Raw genomic sequence first — 25,426 nt, forward strand, 5'->3', positions numbered from 1 at the left:
GGATAGAAAGGCTCTGTAATGCGTACGGTAATACTTCGCGATGCAAATGCATCAGCACGGTCCTTAAATAGGCAAACACGCAGTTCCTTAATTGAGATTCAGGCGCGCCTTCAGGTGGACGTGCCACAGCGCGCAGGACTGACACTCCATCACTGACGAAGCTAGCAAATCTCGAAATTAACCTAAATTGGAATGACATGGCGAGCTGGCTGCTGTGTAAATGGTTTTCAAAATGGCGGCGCCGACACTTCACGTTTGAAGTCTTGTGAAGATCGCGCAGATAAGCGACGCCTGCCGTGGACCAAACGAACTACGTTCAACATGGCTAAAAACCGAAAAGGCTGATAAGTGTCATATAATATGCCAATACGAGTCACGATATAAGGTTAATCAAACCGAAAACTTAATTGAGTTGACATTAATTAAGAAATAAAACACGTTTAAAAATGACTTCAGTTCCCCTTTAAACACACAAACGTGTGTGCGCGCGCGTGTCTTACTTTCGCAGCAAAGCTCTCCTGCCCAAATCCATCCAGTTTCTCCACCTCTTTGATGTAGAGCAGCTCTGCATCTGCGGCCTGCATCTGACTGGAACACACACGTGCAACAATGCATCGAATCGACCCGATTCTAATCATTTCATTCACACAGGCGGTTATTCGAATCTCACATACACCACCTGTTCACATGATCCAATCCACTGTACTGTGGTCTAATCTACGTTAAAAGACATTTAAACTTCAGTTCCCTACTAGTGACTCTTGTGCTCTTCGGCCACTTTCTGCGTCCAGTCGTCCAGCACCTCGTCGACGTGTGGCCAGTTCTAGAGAAGAGGCAGAGATACACTCTCAGATACACAGTATGCCTGATTTCCCTCTGTGTTTATATGACACGCAGGTAGGCAGCTGCGGCGTGAAAGGAATGCACACCCTGAGGCGCACACGGACACACACACTTACCACGGGGAACAAAACATATTCCCTGAGGAAATCCTGAGACAGATATTGAGTGAAATCTCCAAAGTCGGCTGCAGAGAGAGAGAGAGAGAGAGAGAGAGAGAGTCAGTAATCCAATAAAACCCCCACAATTTTATTCCTCATGCTACTTGTTTTTGCGAATGCTATCCAAAGGATTTATGTTCGACATCGCTCTTTTTTAGTAAAACATTTCCCAGGATATTTTCTCCTCCGACTTCGAAACATCACAGCTGTTCCTCGGAGAGCGTTTGCTCATAGTTACTTCTCCGTTTGTAATGTTCAATTTCTAAACAAACCATGACCAGCTGGACACAATGTTGCAACATAGCCAGTGAAGAATAAAACCTTACAATGCACAGCTGTTGAACTCTCAAATCCGATTGGTCAGAAGGGGTCGATTCCTTTTCTAGAACTTTAAGTAGAACTTTTTTAAACTAATACTTTGTCGAAGCACCTTTTGATTTAATTACCGCATTCAGTCTTTTTTGGGTCGGAGTCTATCAGCCTGCCACATCTAGACTTGGCAATATTTGCCCACTCTTCCTTGCAAAAGCGCTCCAAATCGGTCAGATTGCGAGGGCGTCTCTTGTGCACAGCCCTCTTCAGGTCACCCCACAGATTTTCAATTGGATTTAGGTCTGGGCTCTGGCCGGGCCATTCCAAAACTTTTTTGGGGTCATTGTTATGCTGAAAGATGAAATTCTTCTTCATCTTCAGCTTTCTAGCAGACACCTGGAGGTTTTGGACCAAAATTGACTGGTATTTAGAACTGTTCATAATTCCCTCCACCTTGACTAAAGCCTCTGTTCCAGCTGAAGAAAAACAACCCCACAACATAATGCTGCCACCACCATGCTTCACCATGGGTATGGGGTTCTTTTGGTGATGCGCAGTGTTGTTTTTGCGCCAAACATACCTTTTGGAATTGTGGCCAAAAAGTTCAACCTTGGTTTCATCAGACCAGAGCACATTTTCCCACATGCTTTTGGGAGAGTTCATCTCATCTCATCTCATTATCTCTAGCCGCTTTATCCTTCTACAGGGTCGCAGGCAAGCTGGAGCCTATCCCAGCTGACTACGGGCGAAAGGCGGGGTACACCCTGGACAAGTCGCCAGGTCATCACAGGGCTGACACATAGACACAGACAACCATTCACACTCGCATTCACACCTACGCTCAATTTAGAGTCACCAGTTAACCTAACCTGCATGTCTTTGGACTGTGGGGGAAACCGGAGCACCCGGAGGAAACCCACGCAGACCCGGGGAGAACATGCAAACTCCACACAGAAAGGCCCTCGGCGGCCACGGGGCTCGAACCCGGACCTTCTTGCTGTGAGGCGACAGCGCTAACCACTACGCCACCGTGCCGCCCCTCTTTTGGGAGAGTTGATGTATATTTTTTGCAAAATTTAGCCGGGCCTGGATGTTTTTCTTTGACCCTACCTCATAGTCCAGACATATGGAGAATATGGGAGATGGTTGTTGCCACATGTAGTACACAACCAGTACTTGCCAGAAATTCATGCAGCTCCTTCAGTGTTGCTGTAGGCCTCTTGGCAGCCGCCCTGACCAGTTTTAGTCTTGTCTTTTCATCAATTTTGGAGGGACGACCAGTTCTCGGTAATGTCGCTGTTGTCCCATATTTTCTCCACTTCTTGATGACGGTCTTCTAATGCCGTGGAAATATTTTTTGTACCCTTCTCCTGACTGATACCTTTCAACAATGAGATCCCTTTGATGCTTTGTAAGCTCTCTGTGAACCCTGGCTTTTGCTGGAGGAGCAACTGAGAAAATGTCTGAACTTTATTTGTGGTTAATCAGAGTTATTTTAACTGATGGCAGGTGTGAACCCAAAAAGACTGAATTACCTTTTAAATCAAAAGGTGCTTCAACAAAGTATTAGTTTAAGGGTGCGCACACTTGCGCAACTAGCTTATTGTACATTTTTTTTATTTTTTGTGTTTCCCCCCTAACAGATTTGTTTGTTTTTCAATTGAATTGGTCATAGGTCACATTAAAGGTGGGAAAAGTTCTGAAATTATTTATCGTGGTCTCTCTTTTTTTTTTTTAATCAGAAAACCCTAGCATTTTAACGGGGTGTGTACACTTTTTATATCCACTGTACATTACTTAAATCAACACATATACCAACTTTCAAGACCGTACCACTCAAAGTTTTCAAGTTCTGCTCCGGAAACAAACCTACCCAAGACTAACCCGAGAGACTAAGTCTAAAATTGTTTCCATGGAAACATGAAAAATTAAAATTTCTCACATTTCTTGGTATGAAAAGGCACATCTACAGTACATCACCTTGTTAACATGTACACCAAGCTTTAAATCCGTATCATGAATAGTTTTGGATATATGCTCTGGAAACGAATGTTGCTCTTAGAAACTAAGTCAAAATCTAATTTTTAAATACAAATTTGAAAAATACTTTTTTTTTTCCAAAAATCAAAAATAGCAAAAGGCACCAGTTTACATGTTGCTTGATATGTATACAAAGTTTCATGAAGATATCTTTAGTAGTTTTAAAGATATGGACCGGAAATGAAAACATGACCAGACAGACTGACAGCTGGATGGAACACTGAAATAAAATATGAAATGGCGACATTTTCAGGGGGGCGGCACGGTGGTGTAGTGGTTAGCGCTGTCGCCTCACAGCAAGAAGGTCCTGGGTTCGAGCCCCGGGGCCGGCGAGGGCCTTTCTGTGTGGAGTTTGCATGTTCTCCCCGTGTCCGCGTGGGTTTCCTCCGGGTGCTCCGGTTTCCCCCACAGTCCAAAGACATGCAGGTTAGGTTAACTGGTGACTCTAAATTGACCGTAGGTGTGAATGTGAGTGTGAATGGTTGTCTGTGTCTATGTGTCAGCCCTGTGATGACCTGGCGACTTGTCCAGGGTGTACCCCGCCTTTCGCCCGTAGTCAGCTGGGATAGGCTCCAGCTTGCCTGCGACCCTGTAGAAGGATAAAGCGGCTAGAGATAATGAGATGAGAATGAGACATTTTCAGGTGTCACGGGGGTCAAAATTTCATAAATGCGACCGTAGACAAATCTACTACGGTGTATTAGGGCCACTGTACGGGGAAAAACTAGGGTAGTGCAGACAGGGGTCATATTTACAAGGAAAAACTCCTGAATTTCCGAGATTAGAGTCATAAATGTTCAAGAAAATCAGAAATTTAATTAAAAAAATAAATAAATCCAACATTAAAGCTAGACGACCTTTCGATTTCATAAAATCGGTGAAATTTAGTTCCTTCAGAAATTCGGTCATTGTGATATATGTTTATTTCTGTAATATCTCACAAAATATCAAGCCATTCTGTGGCTGGGAAGTTATTTAATTTGAAGGGATTAAAGCAAATAATGTTCATGAAATCGCTCGCTCCTTTGAGCGTGCACCGACAGTTCCATCATTCTGTCGCTAAACAAACAGCTGATCACACAGAGGTGCTCGCCGAGCGCCAATATTTATTAGTTTGGTCCTGTGTTTCCTTTCCTTCGTGTATAACGTAACGTCTTTTCTTCTTGCTTTCTGTTACTGTAGTCGCTCTTTCACGTTTCATTCCTCCATTTTTCTCTCCTGTTTCAAATTTGTATCCCACAATGCCTTGCGCGAACAGGGAAAGCCCACCACGTCATGCATGACGTAGTATCTTGTATTGCATCATGGTGAAGCAGGAAAAAAAATATTGGAGAATTTAGGGCCATGTGGCCCTAAATTCATTAATTGTTCGATTTTAAAAAATAAATTAAATTCTGTGATTTGAATTCAGTAACTTTCGGTCCACTAAACAAAAATAACTGGGTGTCAGGGAAAATTCTTTTTATGACCTACACTTGAAAAATCTGAAAGGTGGTCTACCTTTAACAAGTCATGCATTTCTGAGGAAAAACCTCACAAAATAGTGTTTTTTTTATGCATGACAGAGCTGAGGTGGGGGTAGGGATAATATTCCGAGGAAAAAACTCAATTTCCATGACTGGAAAAATAACACTAATACATCGATGAGAGAAAAAAAAAATCTGCTATCCTCTGAGATTATAAAGTCATACAACCCCAATTCCAAAAAAGTTGGGACAAAGTACAAATTGTCAATAAAAACGGAATGCAATGATGTGGAAGTTTCAAAATTCCATATTTTATTCAGAATAGAACATAGATGACATATCAAATGTTTAAACTGAGAAAATGTATCATTTAAAGAGAAAAATTAGGTGATTTTAAATTTCATGACAACAACACATCTCAAAAAAGTTGGGACAAGGCCATGTTTACCACTGAGAGACATCCCCTTTTCTCTTTACAACAGTCTGTAAACGTCTGGGGACTGAGGAGACAAGTTGCTCAAGTTTAGGGATAGGAATGTTAACCCATTCTTGCCTAATGTAGGATTCTAGTTGCTCAACTGTCTTAGGTCTTTTTTGTCGTATCTTCCGTTTTACGATGCGCCAAATGTTTTCTATGGGTGAAAGATCTGGACTGCAGCCTGGCCAGTTCAGTACCCGGACCCTTCTTCTACACAGCCATGATGCTGTAATTGATGCAGTATGTGGTTTGGCATTGTCATGTTGGAAAATGCAAGGTCTTCCCTGAAAGAGACGTCGTCTGGATGGGAACATATGTTGCTCTAGAACCTGGATATACCTTTCAGCATTGATGGTGTCTTTCCAGATGTGTAAGCTGCCCATGAAAATGATCCAATATTACATATCTCTGAGTGGCAAAAGTATGTGAACCTTTGCTTTCAGTATGTGGTGTGACCCCCTTGTGCAGCAATAACTGCAACTAAACATTTCCGGTAACTGTTGATCAGTCCTGCACACCGGCTTGGAGGAATTTTAGTCCATTCCTCCGTGCAGAACAGCTTCAACTCTGGGATGTTGGTAGCCTGGGCCCGCCCATCCTAAGCGTGACGCAACACGAGGGCCTGTTCCGAGCTTAGTCTGGCCAGGCAGGCTATCTACAGCATTTCCAAGCTCCCGAAAAATCGGGAACCAATCAACTTTGAGCATCTCCAACGGCCCTGGGTAGAGGCGTGTTCAAGGCAGTGACGTAGTAGAACTGCGACCGGAAGCCATAGATTGTTTACAGAATCTATGCCGGAAGCGCTTCATTCACATCACGAACATGGAGCAGCGGTAAGCCTTTAACACAGCAGTAGATGTTGTATTGAAAGCATTCAACGGGAAGTTCTCATTGAAAACGGAGCAAAGAGCAGCCCTGGAGGTATTTATTGAAAGGAAGGACGTTTTCGCCTTGCTACCGACCGGCTTCGGTAAGAGTTTAATCTACCAGTTAGCCCCGTCGCGTCGCATACGTCAGAGGAAAGAGTGATGTGATTGGTTTAAGCTTCATCACAGCCTTTTCTGGCTTCAACCAGTAACAAACTGAGGCATTTCAGGGAGGCGGGTCAACCACGGGCTCTGGGAAACGGTTTGGCTTAATAGCTTGGCCAGACCAAATGCTCAGAGAGCTTTGAAGTCGCGTTAGCCAGGCTAGGATGTTGGTGGGTTTCCTCACGTGAACTGCTCGCTTCAGGTCCTTCCACAACATAGCCTTCTGGCTTGTCCACGTGATCTTTAGCAAACTGCAGACGAGCAGCAATGTTATTTTTGGAGAGCAGTGGCTTTCTCCTTGCAACCCTGCCATGCGCACCATTGTTGTTCAGTGTTCTCCTGATGGTGGACTCATGAACATTAGCCAAATGTGAGAGAGGCCTTCAGTTGTTTAGAAGTTACCCTGGGGTCCTTTGCAATCTCACTGACTATTACACGCCTTGCTCTTGGAGTGATCTTTGTTGGTTGCCCACTCCTGGGGAGGGTAACAATGGTCTTGAATTTCCTCCATTTGTACACAATCTGTCTGACTGTGGATTGGTGGAGTCCAAACTCTTTAGAGATGGTTTTGTAACCTTTTCCAGCCTGATGAGCATCAACAACACTTTTTCTGAGATCCTCAGAAATCTCCTTTGTTCGTGCCATGATACACTTCCACAAACGTGTGTTGTGAAGGTCAGACTTTGATAGATCCCTGTTCTTTAAATAAAACAGGATGCCCACTCACACCTGATTGAAAACACCTGACTCTAATTTCACCTTCAAATTAACTGCTAATCCTAGAGGTTCACATACTTTTGCCACTCAGAGATATGTAATATTGGATCATTTTCCTCAATAAATAAATGACTAAGTATAATATTTTTGTCTCATTTGTTTAACAGGGTTCCCTTTATCTACTTTTAGGACTTGTGTGAAAATCTGATGTTGTTTTAGGTCATATTTATGTAGAAATATAGAAAATTCTAAAGGGTTCACAGACTTTCAAGCGCCACTGTAACTGGCATTTCCGCAACTTGCTATTGAGCTTTGACGCTTTAATTCTGTCACAACGTCTTTTTGTGCTTTTTACTCAGTATGGTCATACTATCCATCCACATTCTTCACCTGACCGTCTTACAAAGCGAGTAACAAGATAAAACGAGGTGCTCGGCGCATGTTATCTTGTTTTCTTTCTTTCCTCCTGTGTTTCATAATGTTCTCGGTTATCTTTCTGTTTGAGTTCTTGCATGATGAAAGAACTACACATTCTCCCTCTTGTCTTTTTTATGTTTACATTCCCGTGAGCTGCTGGCTAAACGTTCTGATAGCAGCTCAAGTGGATAAATGCTCTCCTGCTCGGAATACCATATTAGGTATGACAGCACCGAGCTACCAGTAAGATCATGCACGCACACACACACACACGCGCATACACATACGTACCCTGGACAGCGAGACCAGCGAGTCGAATGCCCTGCTCAACGGTGCAGTGAAGGCGTCCATCCAGCACCTCCTTCTTCACCTGCAGGTAGTACTGATACCTGAGAGACACAAAGACCGAGTGTGTACACAATATCACAAAATACATAAAGTAAAAAACAAACAAAAAGCTAAACAAGCTAGCGGTCCGTGTAAAGCGCAAATGCCGACAGTTAAGCTAGGGGATGATACCTCAATAATAAGAAAGATCATCATCATCACACATAAAAGATACTTCGGGTCTGGATAGAGTCTTTATTATCTCTTGATATACTTAGTCACAAAGTGATATATTTATATATTTAACAGTTATTCCACAAAATCAAGTCGTGCATGAGCTGATAGCAGCAATAAGCCATGTGCAACGAAACTGAATGGAATAAAAACTTTATTCTATCAACATTCATTGGATTTTGAAAAACAGAGCATTTTTATTTTTTGCAAATTCAATTAAAAACTTCATACAAAACGTCCGATGAAATCATTTCCGCTTAGACTGTAAACAAACCAGTGAAATGACAGTAGAAATGTATGAAAAATGCTATTATAATAATAATAATAATAATAATAATAATAATTCTTGAAAAATAAAAATATACGTTCTTACCATCAAATACTTTTATTCCATATTTTGTTGCTTTTTTTGTATTTTTTGGGGGCTTTTCTTCTTCTTTAGGTTTTTTAGCAGTTGGCAAACCAACTGAAGGGTGCATTACTACCACCAACTGGGCCGGAGTGTGGAACAGGAGATATTGTGGGGGTTAAAAAAAAAAAAATTTACAAATTATATATATACACACTTGATCATATTTTTGGGGGTTTTGTTTTTATTTCGTCCTCAGTTCAGCAACACGCTCCGCCATTTTGTTTTTCTCTACTCACAGTATATGAGCTGATATCCTAGTTGTAGAGTAGCCAATCAGAGCGCGCAATTGCTCATATCCAGTGAATGCGGATAGAATCACACATCACATTATCTCTAGCCGCTTTATCCTTCTACAGGGTCGCAGGCAAGCTGGAGCCTATCCCAGCTGACTATGGGCGAAAGGCGGGGTACACCCTGGACAAGTCGCCAGGTCATCACAGGGCTGACACATAGACACAGACAACCATTCACACTCACATTCACACCTACGGTCAATTTAGAGTCACCAGTTAACCTAACCTGCATGTCTTTGGACTGTGGGGGAAACCGGAGCACCCGGAGGAAACCCACGCAGACACGGGGAGAACATGCAAACTCCGCACAGAAAGGCCCTCACCGGCCCCGGGGCTCGAACCCAGGACCTTCTTGCTGTGAGGCGACAGCGCTAACCACTACACCACTGTGCCGCCCCTGCGGATAGAATAACGTATTTTATTTTTTCGTGGTGCGGTTTCCATCAAATCCTGCGCTCTGATTGGCTGGTGAGTGGGTCCGTATCCTACGATACGGACCCCAGTTACGGACCTCTGGCGACTCGCTCGTTCACAACAACAACAAACATAGTGGAATTTTTTGTCAACATTTATCTTTTTTTTTATAAGATTTATTTATAAGATTATCAAAAATCTTATAAATTTTGCCAGCATTTCTCAGCATAATAGCATTAATTTTACATCACGGATAGCGATAACGACAGTGTTCACAGTGAAAGCGAGTTTTACTACCCTGAGGAAGAAGAAATAAAAGAAAACATTCCAGGAGAAAACTAAAAACCTGTAACTTGCTAACACCGAGCAAAAACATGGCTGAATCCTGAATGACTCCTATTTGTATAAATAGGGGACTACATAGGCAGCAAAACGTAGTTTTTTTCTGCCATGGAAGTGCACTTGTATACCGAGGAGGAAGCAATTTGCATTACAGCCGTGAATGAGGATTCAAAATGGCGGCTCGGCTCGGTTTTCCCTTTCGGGCGCTCTCATTTTCTGTTAGAATTTGGTAAAGAAAAAAATAAATATATTATTTACCAGCTTAATGTCAGTCTGTATTGTGAAATACCGTGATCTTGACCTTGAATACTGACCTCGGCCCAGAGGCCTCGGTCAGTACTTTCAAGACCTCGGTCACGGTATTTCACGATACGGACCTCCCAGCTGGTAAATAACATACGCATATACTGTCTGAAAATAATGCAAAATAATGAAGACGTTAAAAGTAAACCAAGAAAAAACAAGATTGACTGTGAGCTACTGCTCACTTGCGTATCCCCCTACTGCTCTCGCTTATATCAGAATGCAAGCAATCGAAAGAACAGGGCACTTATTATGAATGTTGACTTCAACAAATAATGAACCCTGAAACAAGTAAGTAAAAGAGCAGTAGTGTTCTCCCCAGGGATTTCAAATAGCATCCTGCTAAACTGTCATTTTGCTTCATGAAATAGCATCAAAATCCACCCTATGTTTCGTAAATACATTCAGTTGGTAAAACAGGAAGTCGATGTGCGACAGACCTGAAAACGATATACAGTGGGGCAAAAAAGTATTTAGTCAGTCACCAATTGTGTAAGTTCTCCCACTTAAAAAGATGAGAGAGGCCTGTAATTTTCATCATAGGTACACTTCAACTATGAGAGACAGAATGAGAAAAAAAAATCCACAAAAATCACATTGTCTGATTTTTAAAGAATTTATTTGCAAATTATGGTGGAAAATAAGTATTTGGCCAATAACAAAAGTTCATCTCAATACTTTGTTATATACCCTTTGTTGGCAATGACAGAGGTCAAACGTTTTCTGTAAGTCTTCACAAGGTTTTCACACACTGTTGCTGGTATTTTGGCCCATTCCTCCATGCAGATCTCCTCTAGAGCAGTGATGTTTTGGGGCTGTCGCTGGGTAACACGGACTTTCAACTCCCTCCAAAGATTTTCTATGGGGTTGAGATCTGGAGATTGGCTGGGCCACTCCAGGACCTTGAAATGCTTCTTACGAAGCCACTCCTTCGTTGCCCGAGCGGTGTGTTTGGGATCACTGTCATGCTGAAAGACCCAGCCACGTTTCATCTTCAATGCCCTTGCTGATGGAAGGAGGTTTTCACTCAAAATCTCACGATACATGGCCCCATTCATTCTTTCCTTTACACGGATCAGTCGTCCTGGTCCCTTTGCAGAAAAACAGCCCCAAAGCATGATGTTTCCACCCCCATGCTTCACAGTCGGTATGGTGTTCTTTGGATACAACTCAGCATTCTTTCTCCTCCAAACACGACAAGTTGAGTTTTTACCAAAAAGTTCTATTTTGGTTTCATCTGACCATATGACATTCTCCCAATCCTCTTCTGGATCATCCAAATGCTCTCTAGCAAACTTCAGACGGGCCTGGACATGTACTGGCTTAAGCAGGGGGACACGTCTGGCACTGCAGGATTTGAGTCCCTGGCGGCGTAGTGTGTTACTGATGGCAGCCTTTGTTACTTTGGTCCCAGCTCTCTGCAGGTCATTCACTAGGTCCCCCCGTGTGGTTCTGGGATTTTTGCTCACCGTTCTTGTGATCATTTTGACCCCACGGGGTGAGATCTTGCGTGGAGCCCCAGATCGAGGGAGATTATCAGTGGTGTTGTATGTCTTCCATTTTCTAATAATTGCTCCCACAGTTGATTTCTTCACACCAAGCTGCTTACCTATTGCAGATTCAGTCTTCCCAGCCTGGTGCAGGTCTACAATTTTGTTTCTGGTGTCCTTTGACAGCTCTTTGGTCTTGGCCATAGTGGAGTTTGGAGTGTGACTGTTTGAGGTTGTGGACAGGTGTCTTTTATACTGATAACGAGTTCAAACAGATGCCATTAATACAGGTAACGAGTGGAGGACAGTGGAGCCTCTTAAAGAAGAAGTTACAGGTCTGTGAGAGCCAGAAATCTTGCTTGTTTGTCGGCGACCAAATACTTATTTTACCGAGGAATTTACCAATTCATTCATTAAAAATCCTTACAGTGTGATTTCCTGGATTCTTTCCCCCCATTCTGTCTCTCATAGTTGAGGTATACCTATGATGAAAATTACAGGCCTCTCTCATCTTTTTAAGTGGGAGAACTTACACAATTGGTGGCTTACTAAATACTTTTTTGCCCCACTGTACATGCTATAGAACCCCAAGCTGAAGCTCGGTACCAAATATCAAGCAGTTGCGATTTGTAGTTGCTGAGAAAAATGTTCCGAAAATGTTGTAAACCCACGCTATATGTTTCGTAAACACATTCAGTCGGTAAACAGGAAGTCGATGTGAAAACGGTATACACAGTATAGAACCCCAAGCTGAAGTTTGGTACCAAGTGGCAATGATTTATGGTTGCTGAGAAAAAGGGTGTTTCGGACAGACGGAAATATGGAGATACGTACTGATGGACAGAGGTAAACCAGTATTTCCAGTAAACACAGTGAGTGTGCCTCAGTTGGTTCGGCAACACACTCCGCCATTTTGTTTTTCTCTACTCATGGTACATGAGCTGATATCCTAATAGTAGAGTAGCCAATCAGAGCACGCCATTGCTCATATCCAGGGAACGTGGATAGAATAGTAAAGAATACCTTCACTTGATTTTGCTCAATGTTTCAACTTTATGTATAGAATTTTACCATTAAATAATAAACGTATTCTTTAAAAGATATCTTTGATGCCTCGTACTGTGACCTAATGTAGCAGGATATCAAGATTTTATTGCTATAGTTACAGCATTCAGATGTCTCGAAACTTCATGGTTAAACACACACACACACACACGTCCTAATATCCTTACAAGGACGTTCCTTTGACATAATTATTAACACAGCTAATACTACACCTTAACATAACTCTCTGTAATCTGTAGGGGAAAAAAAAAAGCACCAAAAAAAAAAAAAAAACAGTTTTTCTTGTAGGGACCAGATTTCTTGTGGGGACCAGCCAAATGTCCCTGCGATTTCAAAACTGTTAGCTTTTCCTACCATGGCATTTCGTTACACGCAAACCCGCACATGCCCACACACAACTGGCCGTGTTTCAGCATTTCTCTGTATCTGTGTTCAAGGAAAAGTCAGGTTTAATATTTCCCATTTCTGCATTCCTTTGGAAATTCATTATGCTTTCACTTTTTCCTTGCGGTCTCCCACCGTCTGTCTCTGAAGAGGTGTTATGTAAGTTGCTGGCCGGGTTGATGCACACCTCTCAATCACAATAACACTGTAAATGTGTGTGTTAGGTTTACGGTGTGTTCCGTCGCAAAGAGACTCCGCCCTTCAAACCACACTGGCTCCTCCCAGAGCATTGGGGCGGTGGCCTGGTTTTGCTAATTAAAGGGTTGTCGTGGCACTGGAATGGCCTTCTCACTGGATAATGACGGGTTAGCAGTGCAGGGCAGAGACAGATTACAACCTCTGACTAAATAACAGTTTAAAAAAGACAGCGAGAGAGAGAGAGAGAGAGAGAGAGAGAGAGAGAGAAACTAGACCGATCTTAAATCATATTTTGTCTGCCTGGTGTATGTGTGTGTATGTGTGTGTGTGTGTGTGTGTAGGGGATATGAGAGAGAGAGAGAGAGAGAGAGAGAGTGTGTGTGACTGTGTGAATCTATGAAGCGAGAGGTGCTTTCCAGGCTGTATTTATGTTTTGGCCTGTGGTCTGGAATAATCATCACCAAACTGTGTGTGTGTGTGGGTGGGGGGTGTATATAAATGCCCCAGAAAGCTGCGATTTCAAGGCTACTCTCGACAAAACAAAATCCAGGTGTGCTAGACATCAGCTAATGGAGGAGGAATGCAGGACAAGGACAAATGAAACGCTGAGTGTGTGAATAAACGAAGAGGAAGTAAAGAATGAAAATCTCCTTGCAATATATTAAAACGGATACGATTTAAAATTCCACGAGTCGTCCCGGACGAGCTCCACAACGTAACATCAGAGTAACTAGTACAACTTATCGCTCAAAAAAACAAGATCACCAACAATATCCCCCTTACAATCAATAAAACACAAGATTCACCAATCAACGTTTTAACTCTCTGGGGTCCGAGGGTATTTTCTGGCGCTCTGATTTTGGCGTGCTCTGATTCTGTTGTCAATTTCAACAAATCTAAGCAGTATTTTCAAAGTCATATGACTTTTTTGGTATTCAGCACAAGTTCAGCTACAATAACGTCGCTGTAGTATATACAGTACTGAGCGTAAATGAGTACACCCCCTTTGAAAAGTAACATTTTAAACAATATCTCAATGAACACAAACAATTTCCAAAATGTCGAAAAGACAGAGTTTAATATAACATCTGTTTAACTTATAACGTGAAAGTAAGGTTTACATCTAGTACTTTGTATGGCCTCCATGATTTTTAATGACAGCACCAAGTCTTCTAGGCATGGAATGAACAAGCTGGCGACATTTTGCAACATCAATCTTTTTCCATTCTTCAACAACGACCTCTTTTAGTGACTGGATGCTGGATGGAGAGTGATGCTCAACTTGTCTCTTCAGAATTCCCCAAAGAAAATAATTTATTTACACCACAAAGGTGAAGGCTACAAGAAGATCAGCAAAGCTTTACTTATCAGTCAGAATACTGTAGCAAAAGTGGTACAAAAATTTAAGAAAGATGGAACTGCAACCATCTCACAGAGACGCCCAGGTCATCCACGGAAGTTAACACCTCGACAGGAGCGTCTTCTGATGAGAAGGGTTGAAGAAAATCGGCATGCAAGTTCACTGCAGTTATCTAAAGAAGTAGAAAGCCAAACTGAGGTGACTATTTCCCGTGACACAATACGGCGTACGCTGCAGAGGAACGGCATGCATGGATGCCGTCCACGAAAGAAGCATCTCCTAAAGCCCAGGCACAAAAAAGCCCGCCTAGAGTTTGCCAGGGCCCATGCTGACAAAGATGAAGACTACTGGGACTCTATACTCTGGAGTGATGAAACCAAGATAAACGTTTTTGGAACTGATGGCTTCAAAACTGTATGGCGTCACAAAGGTGAGAAATACAAAGAAAAATGCCTGGTGCCTACAGTGAAGCATGGTGGTGGCAGTGTCCTTATGTGGGGCTGCATGAGTGCTGCTGGTGTCGGGGAGCTGCATTTCATTGATGGCATCATGAATTCACAGATGTATTGTTCTATACTGAAAGAGAAGATGCTACCATCACTCCGTGCCGTTGGTCGTCGTGCACTTTTCCAACACACATCTAAGGCCACTGTTGGATTTCTGAAGAAGAACAGGGTGAAAGTGATTCAGCGGCCAAGTACGTCTCCTGATCTGAACCCAATCGAACACCTATGGGGAATTCTGAAGAGACAAGTTGAGCATCACTCTCCATCCAGCATCCAGTCACTAAAAGAGGTCGTTGTTGAAGAATGGAAAAAGATTGATGTTGCAAAATATCGCCAACTTGTTCATTCCATGCCTAGAAGACTTGGTGCTGTCATTAAAAATCATGGAGGCCATACAAAGTACTAGATGTAGTAGTTTTTGTTGTGGGGTGTACTCATGTTTGCACCACCCTAATTTGAGTAAAACTGAAAAATGTGTAATCTAAGTTATATTATTAACCTTACTTTCACGTTACAAGTTAAACAGATGTTATATTAAACGTTGTCTTGTGAAATTGTTTGTGTTCATTGAGATATTGTTTAAAATGTTACTTTTCAAAGGGGGTGCACTCATTTACGCTCAGCACTGTATATCATGATTGTACTTGAAAAAAATAACATAAATGAAGATGATGTAAAAAGTAGTTTTAGAACTGTGTTGGAACATGTGAAAAAAACATGACCTTAGCCATTGTGACGAACCATTTTGATCACTTGAGGTGATTCTGTTCAGTCTGAGGAACGGATCAAGCACAAACACTTAAATCTGCTCCATTGATTTGGACAATTAACTGGCCATCAAAAAACGTATGTCCTATTGTTCTGGGATAAAGGCTTGGCAGTGGGAGGGGTATTCAATGAGAAGGGTAAAAATTTTCATTCCATTCAATGAGAAGAGTGAAAACCCCTCACACTGCCTTCTCTTAATTCCATCAGGTCAAGTGATCAAAACAGTTCAACCCAATGGGTAAGGTCATGTTTTTTCACACATTCCAACACAGATCTAAAACTGCTTTTTACAACAGCTTCATTTAATTGGTATTTGATTTTATTTCGGTATTTGACTCGATTCAGTGTGTCTATAGGGGTGTTCACACGGCAACTTTTACTCCGGTGTAGCACCAGGGCTGCCCCGGTAGAGCGTTCACATGGTACAAAGTTACACCGGTGTAGCCCCTGAAAGCTGCTTAAACCGGTGCAAATCTAACCCTGCTCGGGAGGTGGTTTAAGAAATTTACTCCGGAGTAAATGCTAGTTTGCGGGGCAGCACCGATATAAAATGGGATGTCTGAACGCTACAGGGGTAGACTTGCTACGCGTGAGGAGAGTTGATTACATACGGGCATTGCATAATTTGCATCCTGGTATTTTGCGCTTCCAAAATGGCGAATATCAACAACAACAGAACTGCGTGTCTTCCAGTGTTGCCAGATTGGGTGGTTTTAAGTGCATTTTGGCGGATTTGAACATATTTTGGGCTGGAAAACGTCAGCAGTATCTGGCAACACTGGTGTCTTCATCCACGTTGTTTTCCCAGCGCTTGGTGATGCCATGACAACCGGGAAAAGGAAGTGTATTTTCACGCATGTGCATATTTCATTACTGCATTATTACTATCGTATAGCACGGTTGCAAAAACTGCCATGTGAACGCAAGTGGGGCTGCACCGGTGCTAACGCGCTTCTCTCTAGTAAGCAGGTTTGTGACGTGTGAACGCTCCACAAAATTTACACCGGTGTAAGATATATCGCAACAAAATACATCGGTGCAGCATCGATGCAAATATGTGCCGTGTGAATACCCCTTAATTTACTCAGTTCAGAGCCACGACCAACTTTAAGAAATCTAACTCTGTGACACAATTACTCTGTAATTATGCTCTCACTCCAACTCCAAATTTTATTCTCTAAACTCAAAATCGAGCAAAATTAACTTTTTTTTGAGGAAAATACTTTTAACTCTGGAAAAACTGCTCAGTCATTTTGCCTGTGAACACACCACAGCGCATGCATATCAACTGATATGCTCATCAGAAATAGAAGAAATATTTACACTTACTCAAGTTGATCTTTGGCTGGATTGAGTCGAAGTAAAAAAAAAAAAAGGCACCGTTCATCATCACTGTCACAGTTCTCAAGATTGACCTGAATCATCCGAAGTGCATAAAAACCGCGTGCCATCTCGCAACAAGCTTTATCTCCAAATAACCTAAACTATGTCTGACAGATTTTATCCTGTTTACGGTAGGCGTTCCCACCGCGAAAGAGAAACCAATCGAAACCGAAAAAGTGAAAGTGATTATCATGCCGTTACCATGTGAATAGTCTTTTATGAAAGTGTAAGCATGCGCTCAGCGCTCCGACTCCGGTGTGACCGAGTAAGGTAACAAGTTTTATGTTTCATCTAATTCAGGTCATTTAAAAAATATTATTTGGCAGCAGGCACATAGGAAAGTGTAAAGTTTCTGTCAATATGTTTATCATGCTTGTATGATAAAAACTCAAAGATATTTATCTCAATACATGACCTACTCATTCTAAACCTGTCGAGCTTCACCGGAGAAGCTCTCGACCCCAGAGGGTTAATCTAGAATTGTGTGCTTTGAACTCGCTGATATTAATAACTAACACTGCCTGGAAGCCCCACCCCATACACCCTCCCCTATTCACCTCTCCGTAAACCTGATAGCAGAAACGCTCATTGTTTTTTTTTTTTCAGGAGCAGGAAAAATCAACATCGTATCCAGCGAAATGAATCCCATCACTACCGCCAAAACCGCTGGTGTTGGACGTCACGCGGTGTATCGGTTATAACGGTTACCTCACCATTCACGTTGGTACCCAACATGGTATCGATGATCAGCTACCTTTATATAACGTCAGAATATAATGTAATTATAACACTTATTGGGAGCGTGTCCAAAACAATTAATTCACCGACATGAACGCGACGCCTAAAGATTTAAGCGGTAATTTTGCATTAACTGGTTATTAATGATACTCAAAACAAAATACATTTTCTCCTGCAACACTTCAGGTCATAATCACAAACCTACGAAGTCGTACGCGCAAACAGTGCTCCATTTGTTGCACTTTTGCAGCCCCAGCGCTCCACCTTCCCTCGCAGCCGCTTTCTCTTTCAGGTTATTTACAACAGCGTGATAAATACCAACAGTATGGACCCTTTTCACGTGACGTCACGACAAACGTGGCCGCCATTTTGGACATGTACTACCAGTAGTTTACCACAGCCAGCATTGAGGAACGGCAGCAAAGAAAGTTTTTACTTTCAGCAAGACTTCCATCATGCCACTATATTGTTGTGCACCTGGATGTAGTAACCATCAACAAACAAGGCAAGGGTTATCATTTTATCGGATCCCGATGCTGACTGACGGAGAAGATGGATAGCGGCACACCAACGCTTGTGTAGTGACCACTTTGTTGGAGGTAAGACGAATAAAATTAGCCAGAAAAGGCATTACATTGCTGTTAACATTCTGTGGCGGCGAGTGTGTAACCAAATAGGCTAAAATAACCCATTGTAACCTCTTTGTTCTTCTGTAGTAGCTATTGTTGACTAACTAATGTCAACAAGTAGCTGGTATGTTACTGTAGCAATGTTTACATTCAGTCATTTGGATGACTGTTAAAACCTTTCAGTCTCAAGTTTTTCCTTTACTGGATTTACTAGTTTACTGTAATTATGATCCGGCAGCTATTTACACCGGATCCAGTGTAAATAGCTGCCGGAGCCAATGTCCGAGGTTCCGGAGCGCGCTCCGGCTTGCTCCCGGAGTGCTCCGGCCGAGGTTCCCCTCAAATTAAGCAGCGCGCGCCAGCTTGCTCCCGGAGTGCTCCGTCCGAGGTTCCGGAGCACACTCCGGCCGAAGTTCCCCTCAAATTAAGCAGCGTGCTCCGGCTTGCTCCGGAGCAAGCCGGAGCGCGCTCCGTAACCTCGGCCGGAGCACTCCTGGAGCAAGTCGGCGCGCGCTGCTTAATTTGAGGGGAACCTCGGCCGGAGCACTCCGGGAGCAAGCCGGCGCGCGCTGCTTAATTTGAGGGGAACCTCGGCCGGAGCACTCCGGGAGCAAGCCGGAACGCGCTCCGGAACCTCGGACGTTGGCGTGTATGTGTATGGCGATGGGTTTTTAACGACATAGGCATACAGATCATGTGGGCCGAAGTCAGGTAAAGACGAGGGCTTCGTGTACTTCCGTACGTCAGTGAACAATCCTGGTGGAAGCAGGTAAACGTCGTTCTCTAAGCCTGCTAACCTCAATTTTTGCAAATACCTCTCCCTCTGCTCGCCCTGTAAATGCCCTACGTCGCTGGATAGTGAAGGTATTTTCTGCATCTCGCTCCTTTTTCTTGTATGTTCTCCGTTTGTCGCCTTCCTCGCATTCAAACCGATTCGAGCCGAAGTCCGCTACATGTCCAAAATGGTGGTCGCGTTTACGAAGGTCACGTGACTGAAAAGGGTCTATACAAGATTCTCGAAGTATCTTTCTCTAAAGTATATTTTATACACACACACACCACTTTAATAGGAAATTGTTCTTGATTCCAAGATCCCTGTTCTTGGCTCCAGGAGTGTTACATGCTGAGATGCTTTTCTGCTCGCCATGGTTGTAAAGAGTGATTATATGAATTACTATATCCTTCCTGGCAAAAAAAAAAAAAATCTCAAACCAATCCGGCCATTTTCTGATCTCTCTTATCAACAAGGCGTTTGTTTGCCCCGCCCCCAAGAACTGTGGCTCACTCACTTGATGTTTTTGTTTTTCGCACCATGCTGTGTAAAGACTGTTGTGTGTGAAAACCCCAGGAGATCAGCAGGTTCTGAAATACTCAAACTAGGGATGGCGAAAACTAAAAAAAATCTTGACCGACCACCGAGCCTCATTAGCCGGTTAAAGTCGGTTAACCTATGAGTTTAAAATTCTAGAATTGGAATTATTAGAATCTATTCTAAATCTAACCGCGAGCACATTCAGTCCCAGTCGCTGCCCTCCACTCACATTACCTTTTCTACAGCGCGAAACATTTAGTCAAATGCGGCACTGATGTCGAGGGGTTTGTATTGGAGCGGAGGACAAATGGCTCCAGCTTAGAGACATCGTGAGAAGCGTGAAATCCCCCCTCGACTCCTCCTCCTTGTCCTTCTCCACCCGGGTCTGTGTCTGCGGCCGTGTCAGCAAGGGGCACGCACTTTTGTTAAGTTGCAACTTGGCATTAAAAATATCAGTGTGAACATGTTCCAGCGGTCTCAAAAGTAGCCGGTCACCGGCGGCAAATCGCCGTCTGTGGCTTGTTATGCCGCCGGCTATTGTCAGTCGAGTCACAAAATTTAATATTAAATATTTCTGACGGCAAAAAAAGTTGTGAACGTAAATTACATCCACTATGTCATGTATGTCCGTTGCCGCGTCAACTTTGTTTACATCCTCGACAGGAGTGCAGCCATTACTGCCCCTTGTGCCATATGTAAGCCGTACTCTGATTGGCTTAGAGTGTTCTATGGACTGTGAATGGTTCATACCATCATGTGACTCACAAATGGCGACGAAGAGAGTTGCAAGCGGCTCCATGCTGGATGCGTGGCTAAAAAGGTCTAGAGGGAAAGGTAAGTACGTTTTGAACGCAAATTTATTCTGTCATTGTGTTGATATAGAAAAATAAATACGTCTTAGTCCACCGTTTCTCAGCCTTGCTTAAGACATTATAATCGCAGATCGTAAAGTTGACTCTGCGTTTGACAGCTGCTCGAAAAAACAAACTGCGTGCGTAACAATGCTAATCAAGCTTAAGCTAGACGACCCGCCTCAAATACCCGTCCCGGGGAAATGTTATCCCAATTTTAGATGACCTGTTCCAAACCATCCTGCCCCATGAAAAATTCGTACTTGCATCTCTCTCTCTCTCTCTCTCTCTCTCTCTCTATATATATATATATATATATATATATATATATTAGTGCTGTCAAAAATGTCGCGTTATTAACGCGTTGACTCAATTTTAACGGCGATAATTTTTTTATCGCGAGATTAACGCTCTGTGACATGATGTAGGTTTTTCATAAGCTTTTGAAACTGCCAGGAACTTGGAACAGAGACTTTGCTTAGAAAACCAGCAGCTAGACTGTAATGCCACGCCCCGCACAGCCAGAGTCCTCTGCCCCCCCCAAAGAACCAGCGCGGGCCGGGCGCGCTAGTAGAGATGGGATTTATGGCTCTTTGATGGGATCCGCATCTTTGTGATCCGTTCTTTGAAAAGAGCCGTTCAAAAGACTGGCTAATTTGGCTCTTTTTAAATATTTATTCAGTTTTAAGAAGACAGCGTCTAAAGAAGCCAGATCCCTCTGAACTGTAAACTCAATGCTATCCCAGAAATCCTTCCTGTAATATGCAAATTTGGCCGCCTCTGATTGGACAGCGCGACGCATCAACAGGCAGAAAGTGTAAAAGTACATAATGTGTTAAGTGAGCTGAAACAGTAAAGATCAAATTCAATGCAATATTTATCAATGAACAACTTAAACTTAATATAATAGTGTACTTTATATTATAATCAAGCATGTCAAGCCTACCGTCACTGTCTAACCTATCTCTCTGATTAGAGTTGTAGACTAACTCAAGCAGTAGATCACTTCACTCATGGTTCTCTTGCTAGTCCCGCGCCGGTGCTCGGCTTAGGTTTCACTTTGCAGTGGCTGTGTCAAGACGTGTTATGCTTTGCAATTAAAAAAAACATTGGTACAAGGCAAGCCCATTCACTTTTTTATGCTGATAAGAGAATTACAATGGTTTTTTATGTGACAAAAATGTGCGATTAAATTGCGATTAATCGCGAGTTAACTATGACTGTCGTGACATTAATCGCGATTAAATATTTTAATCGCTTGACAGCACTAATATATATATATATATATATATATATATATATATATATATATTAGTTCATCTGTATTCAAGATTTCACCATATTCTTCAATAGTATTAGAGAATCTGGAGAAACTTGTCACCTTAGCTTAGTCAAAGTGCACATTGTGGAAATTGCGATATTAGAAAAGAAGAGTCAATTTCTCACTTTGATAACGCAACGGCGTGTCATTTATTGAAACACTCAAAGAAGAAAAAAAAACAAAGATGGCGCTCCCCATCAGATAAACAAACCGAGTTGCCATCCTTAAAGGGGCCGCGTCGCTAATACTCTAACCAGGTAACACATTAAACATGTCGTGCGGAACGCACATCAGATCAGAGGAAAAAGGTATGGTGTATGGTGAATTATGTCCATAACAGATGTCCACTACAACATCAGACTTAAAATTATTATATCATCCATATGTGGATTTCAATCGGACTACTTTTTATGTGTTTGTTTGCAAATATTTCTGAAATTTGATAAAATGACTGAGGTATGGTTTCATATTTCAAGTTTCCAAATGGTATTGATTACCCTTTATTTTCACTGTTAAAAGTTACCAGAGGCCACCATTTCTCAGTGCATTTCATAAAATTTTCCATGCCCAAAGGGGGGCGCACCCCCCTTTGAACCCCCCCGCACGCTTTGCGTGCATTATGTCTGCCACTGGCAGACATTTGACCATTTTGCACCCTGCTGTAAATTATTTGTACCCTGCTATTCTCCCAAACTTTGAAGCCCCTGATGTTCTCAATAAATTGCCGTCATTTTCTAAGCGCCAAGCTTTAGCTCAGTCACTACCGGTGCTTGCATTGAGTAGCCTATTGAAAACAATCCTATCATACACTTGTCCCATCTTAACTTTTCATCGAAGATAGGACGTTTTAGCGATACGGCCCCTGGTGTTTACAGTTAACTGCAGTAGGCTGCGTGTTGATATTGCATACTGCTACGGACTAGGCACTTTTCTTCGAAGTGAGCCACAGAGACCTCATACTGCAATTGTTTTCCAGCTACTGATATTACAGTTACATGGCTGCTAATTGTGCACAGCCATTGGGAATGGGATAGCTGGAGCTGAGCTGATTAGCCGCTAAGCTAATATAGCAACTGTCTGATGCTAAGTAACATCAGTGAGTAACCAGGTTTTAGTTCAGATCTTGTGTAATATTATTACATTGACATTAATATTCACCAGACTAATCAACCATCGACTTCATTCATGCGCCGTGTTCTTGTTTCTTTGATAGTCAAGAATTTCCTTGATGTTACGTACCTGGTTAACATCGTAGTAAAATGTAATCCAACACTGAGACTTTAGCTGTCTTCAACTGGGGCGGGAGGGCGGGACATGACTGAATGGGTGTTTCTGATTTGTCAGCTGTCGTCCTTACACCGCATGGCATGCCCCAAGCGTTTACAACACAGAATTCCAGGTTCTCCGCTCCAAAATCGGCAGCTTCAAAACGATTGATTTTTTTTAACCGACAACCAAAAAAAAATTAACCGGGTGACGTTGATTCGGTCAACCATCGGTCAAACGGTCATCGGTTAACATCCCTAACTCAAACCAGTCCATCTGGCTCATGCCACAGTGAAAGAAAGTATTGCCGCTTTTCCACTACCAACGCGGCTGAGCCGTGCGGTGCTGAGTTGGGCTGAGTCGAGCTGAGCGGGGCTGTTGGAGTTGCATTTCGACTACAACCGCGCTGAACCGTGCTGGCTGGAAGTGGGTGGACACATTGGGTGGAGTTAGCGAAAGTGGGTGGACGTCGCGTGATGTCGTTAGGCGGCGCAAACAGTGACATCAGTGACCTTTTAAGCTGTAGTCTCACGACCCGGATAGTAAACAATAAACATGGAGGACATGGAGTCGTTAGTGTTGCTGGTCTTGGTGCTGTGGCTTGTTGTCACCGACAACGCGGACAGATACTGGCAAGAGCGTATAGATGAGGCGAGGCGCATAAGGCTTCAGAAATTCTCGTAATTCGTAATTCTTCTTCTTCCGGGTTTACGGTGTTTACAGATCCCAGCGTGCTCGTGTGTGGGCATGTGAGGACACTCCTCCTCACCAATCAGTGCACAGGGGAGTGTCTGCTCACGCCCCTAGCCCCACTCGGCTCGGTTTGGCTCGCTTCAGCCCCACTCCAAAACCGTGCGAGTTTTGGGTGCTGAGTAAGGCTGAAGCGAGCTGAGTCGTGCTGCTCTGAGGTAGTCGAAACACGAGCCGTGTCGGGCTGAAGTGAGCTGAAAAAGGGTAGTGGAAAAGGGCCATAAGTCGCACTTTGAGATCCCGATTTTTCTCATTCTGGTGTTTGAACATTGTGAACATTTAACCCAAGCTCTTGATTTGTATCTGCGTGATTTGATGCGTCGTGCTGCTGTCAAGGGATTGGCTGATTAGAGAACGGCATAAAAACAGCAGGTGGATGTAGGGGTGTTCCTAATAAAGTGATTATACACACACACACACACACACACACACACACACACACTTGTGTCTCCGTGTTTTTAAAGGGTCGATTATTCCAGTGACTGATATTTTTAGATTAGATTTCAAACACCAACACTCCTTCACAATATGTGTTTAATGTGTGTGTGTGTGGGGGGGGGGGTTGGGCACCCTCCACAAACATGTGGTGAGTGGATCGTTGAGTAAATTTCAATTTTCCTTGAAACACTCGGACTACCGAGTCTCACACACACACACAAACAGCTCGAGGCCATTTTCACAGCTGCAGTAGTAGGCCAAGCACAGATTGTGTTTCACATTAATCAGATACACTCACCGCCTCGTTTCAAACGTCTATACATTTTACTCCCATATATACATACACACACACAGACGGTGACTCGGGCCAGGTGTGAGACATTGACCTTTCATGTTGTCAGGGCTAACAAGCAGTTTGACACGGCTGACTGGTTAACCAGGAGGGCTAGACAAGCACCTTGTGTGCAACTCCCACACTGTGTCTGTGAGTGTGTGTGTGTGTGTGTGTGTGTGTGTGTGTGCGCGCACACACTGGTGCGAGAACAGGACGTGATAAAAGTTGTGAGAAACATCTTTCCCTAAAAGCCACAAAGGAAAAGAGGGAGGCGAGACGAAATCAGCAGACAGAATCTATCAACAAGCTCTCTCACACATACACACTAAAGTTACGGGACGTCTTGAGTAGGTTCCCCCCCCACCACCACCACCACCACCACCTTTTTCTTTTTCCAAGTCATTTTCAGCAACCTTCAGGCTGTGTGAGAGATATTTCGGGCTGTCTGTAATGACTTGAACGAAAAACTTGCACAAAAAAAGTGTGTATTAAGCTGTCGTTTTTTTTTTTTTAAACAGGCACGTTTATTTTGTGAAATGGCTATGACACAAGTTCGTCCGTGTTATAGCAGCTATAAACAGTAGTTTCCTCAGCAGTCTGGTTTTCTGAGGTCAATAAAACAAACAAGCACACAAAACAAACACAGTACGTCATATTTCAATTTTTGCTTTGCTTTTAGAGATGCAAAAACGTCTGCTGGTTAACGCTTAATAATGTATAATAGCAGATGTATAATAAATTATACATCTGATGAAATGTTTCTGAAGATAAACTGGATGAAAGCGAGTGAAGAAAAACGGTAGCCGTGGAAGTGTGTTGCTGCTTGGACCCCTCCTTTCTCCTTTA

The 25,426-nt window shown here is 42.9% G+C and overlaps 1 protein-coding gene across 1 annotated transcript in view; it reads right to left on the reverse strand.

The window, feature by feature from the left end:
* LOC132881460 (tyrosine-protein phosphatase non-receptor type 14-like) overlaps positions 1 to 25,426 on the reverse strand; it is a 149,638-nt gene that overhangs the window by 32,814 nt on the left and 91,398 nt on the right. Inside the window, exons 4-7 of the mRNA XM_060913928.1 lie at positions 7,754 to 7,851; positions 960 to 1,027; positions 753 to 823; positions 501 to 588 (exon numbers count right to left, since the gene is read on the reverse strand). Coding sequence (XP_060769911.1) covers positions 501 to 588; positions 753 to 823; positions 960 to 1,027; positions 7,754 to 7,851 — 325 coding nt within the window. The remainder of the gene's footprint in view (positions 1 to 500; positions 589 to 752; positions 824 to 959; positions 1,028 to 7,753; positions 7,852 to 25,426) is intronic.

Source organism: Neoarius graeffei, chromosome 2 (genome assembly GCF_027579695.1).
Source record: "Neoarius graeffei isolate fNeoGra1 chromosome 2, fNeoGra1.pri, whole genome shotgun sequence".
In the NCBI taxonomy this organism is placed as follows: Eukaryota; Metazoa; Chordata; class Actinopteri; order Siluriformes; family Ariidae; genus Neoarius; species Neoarius graeffei.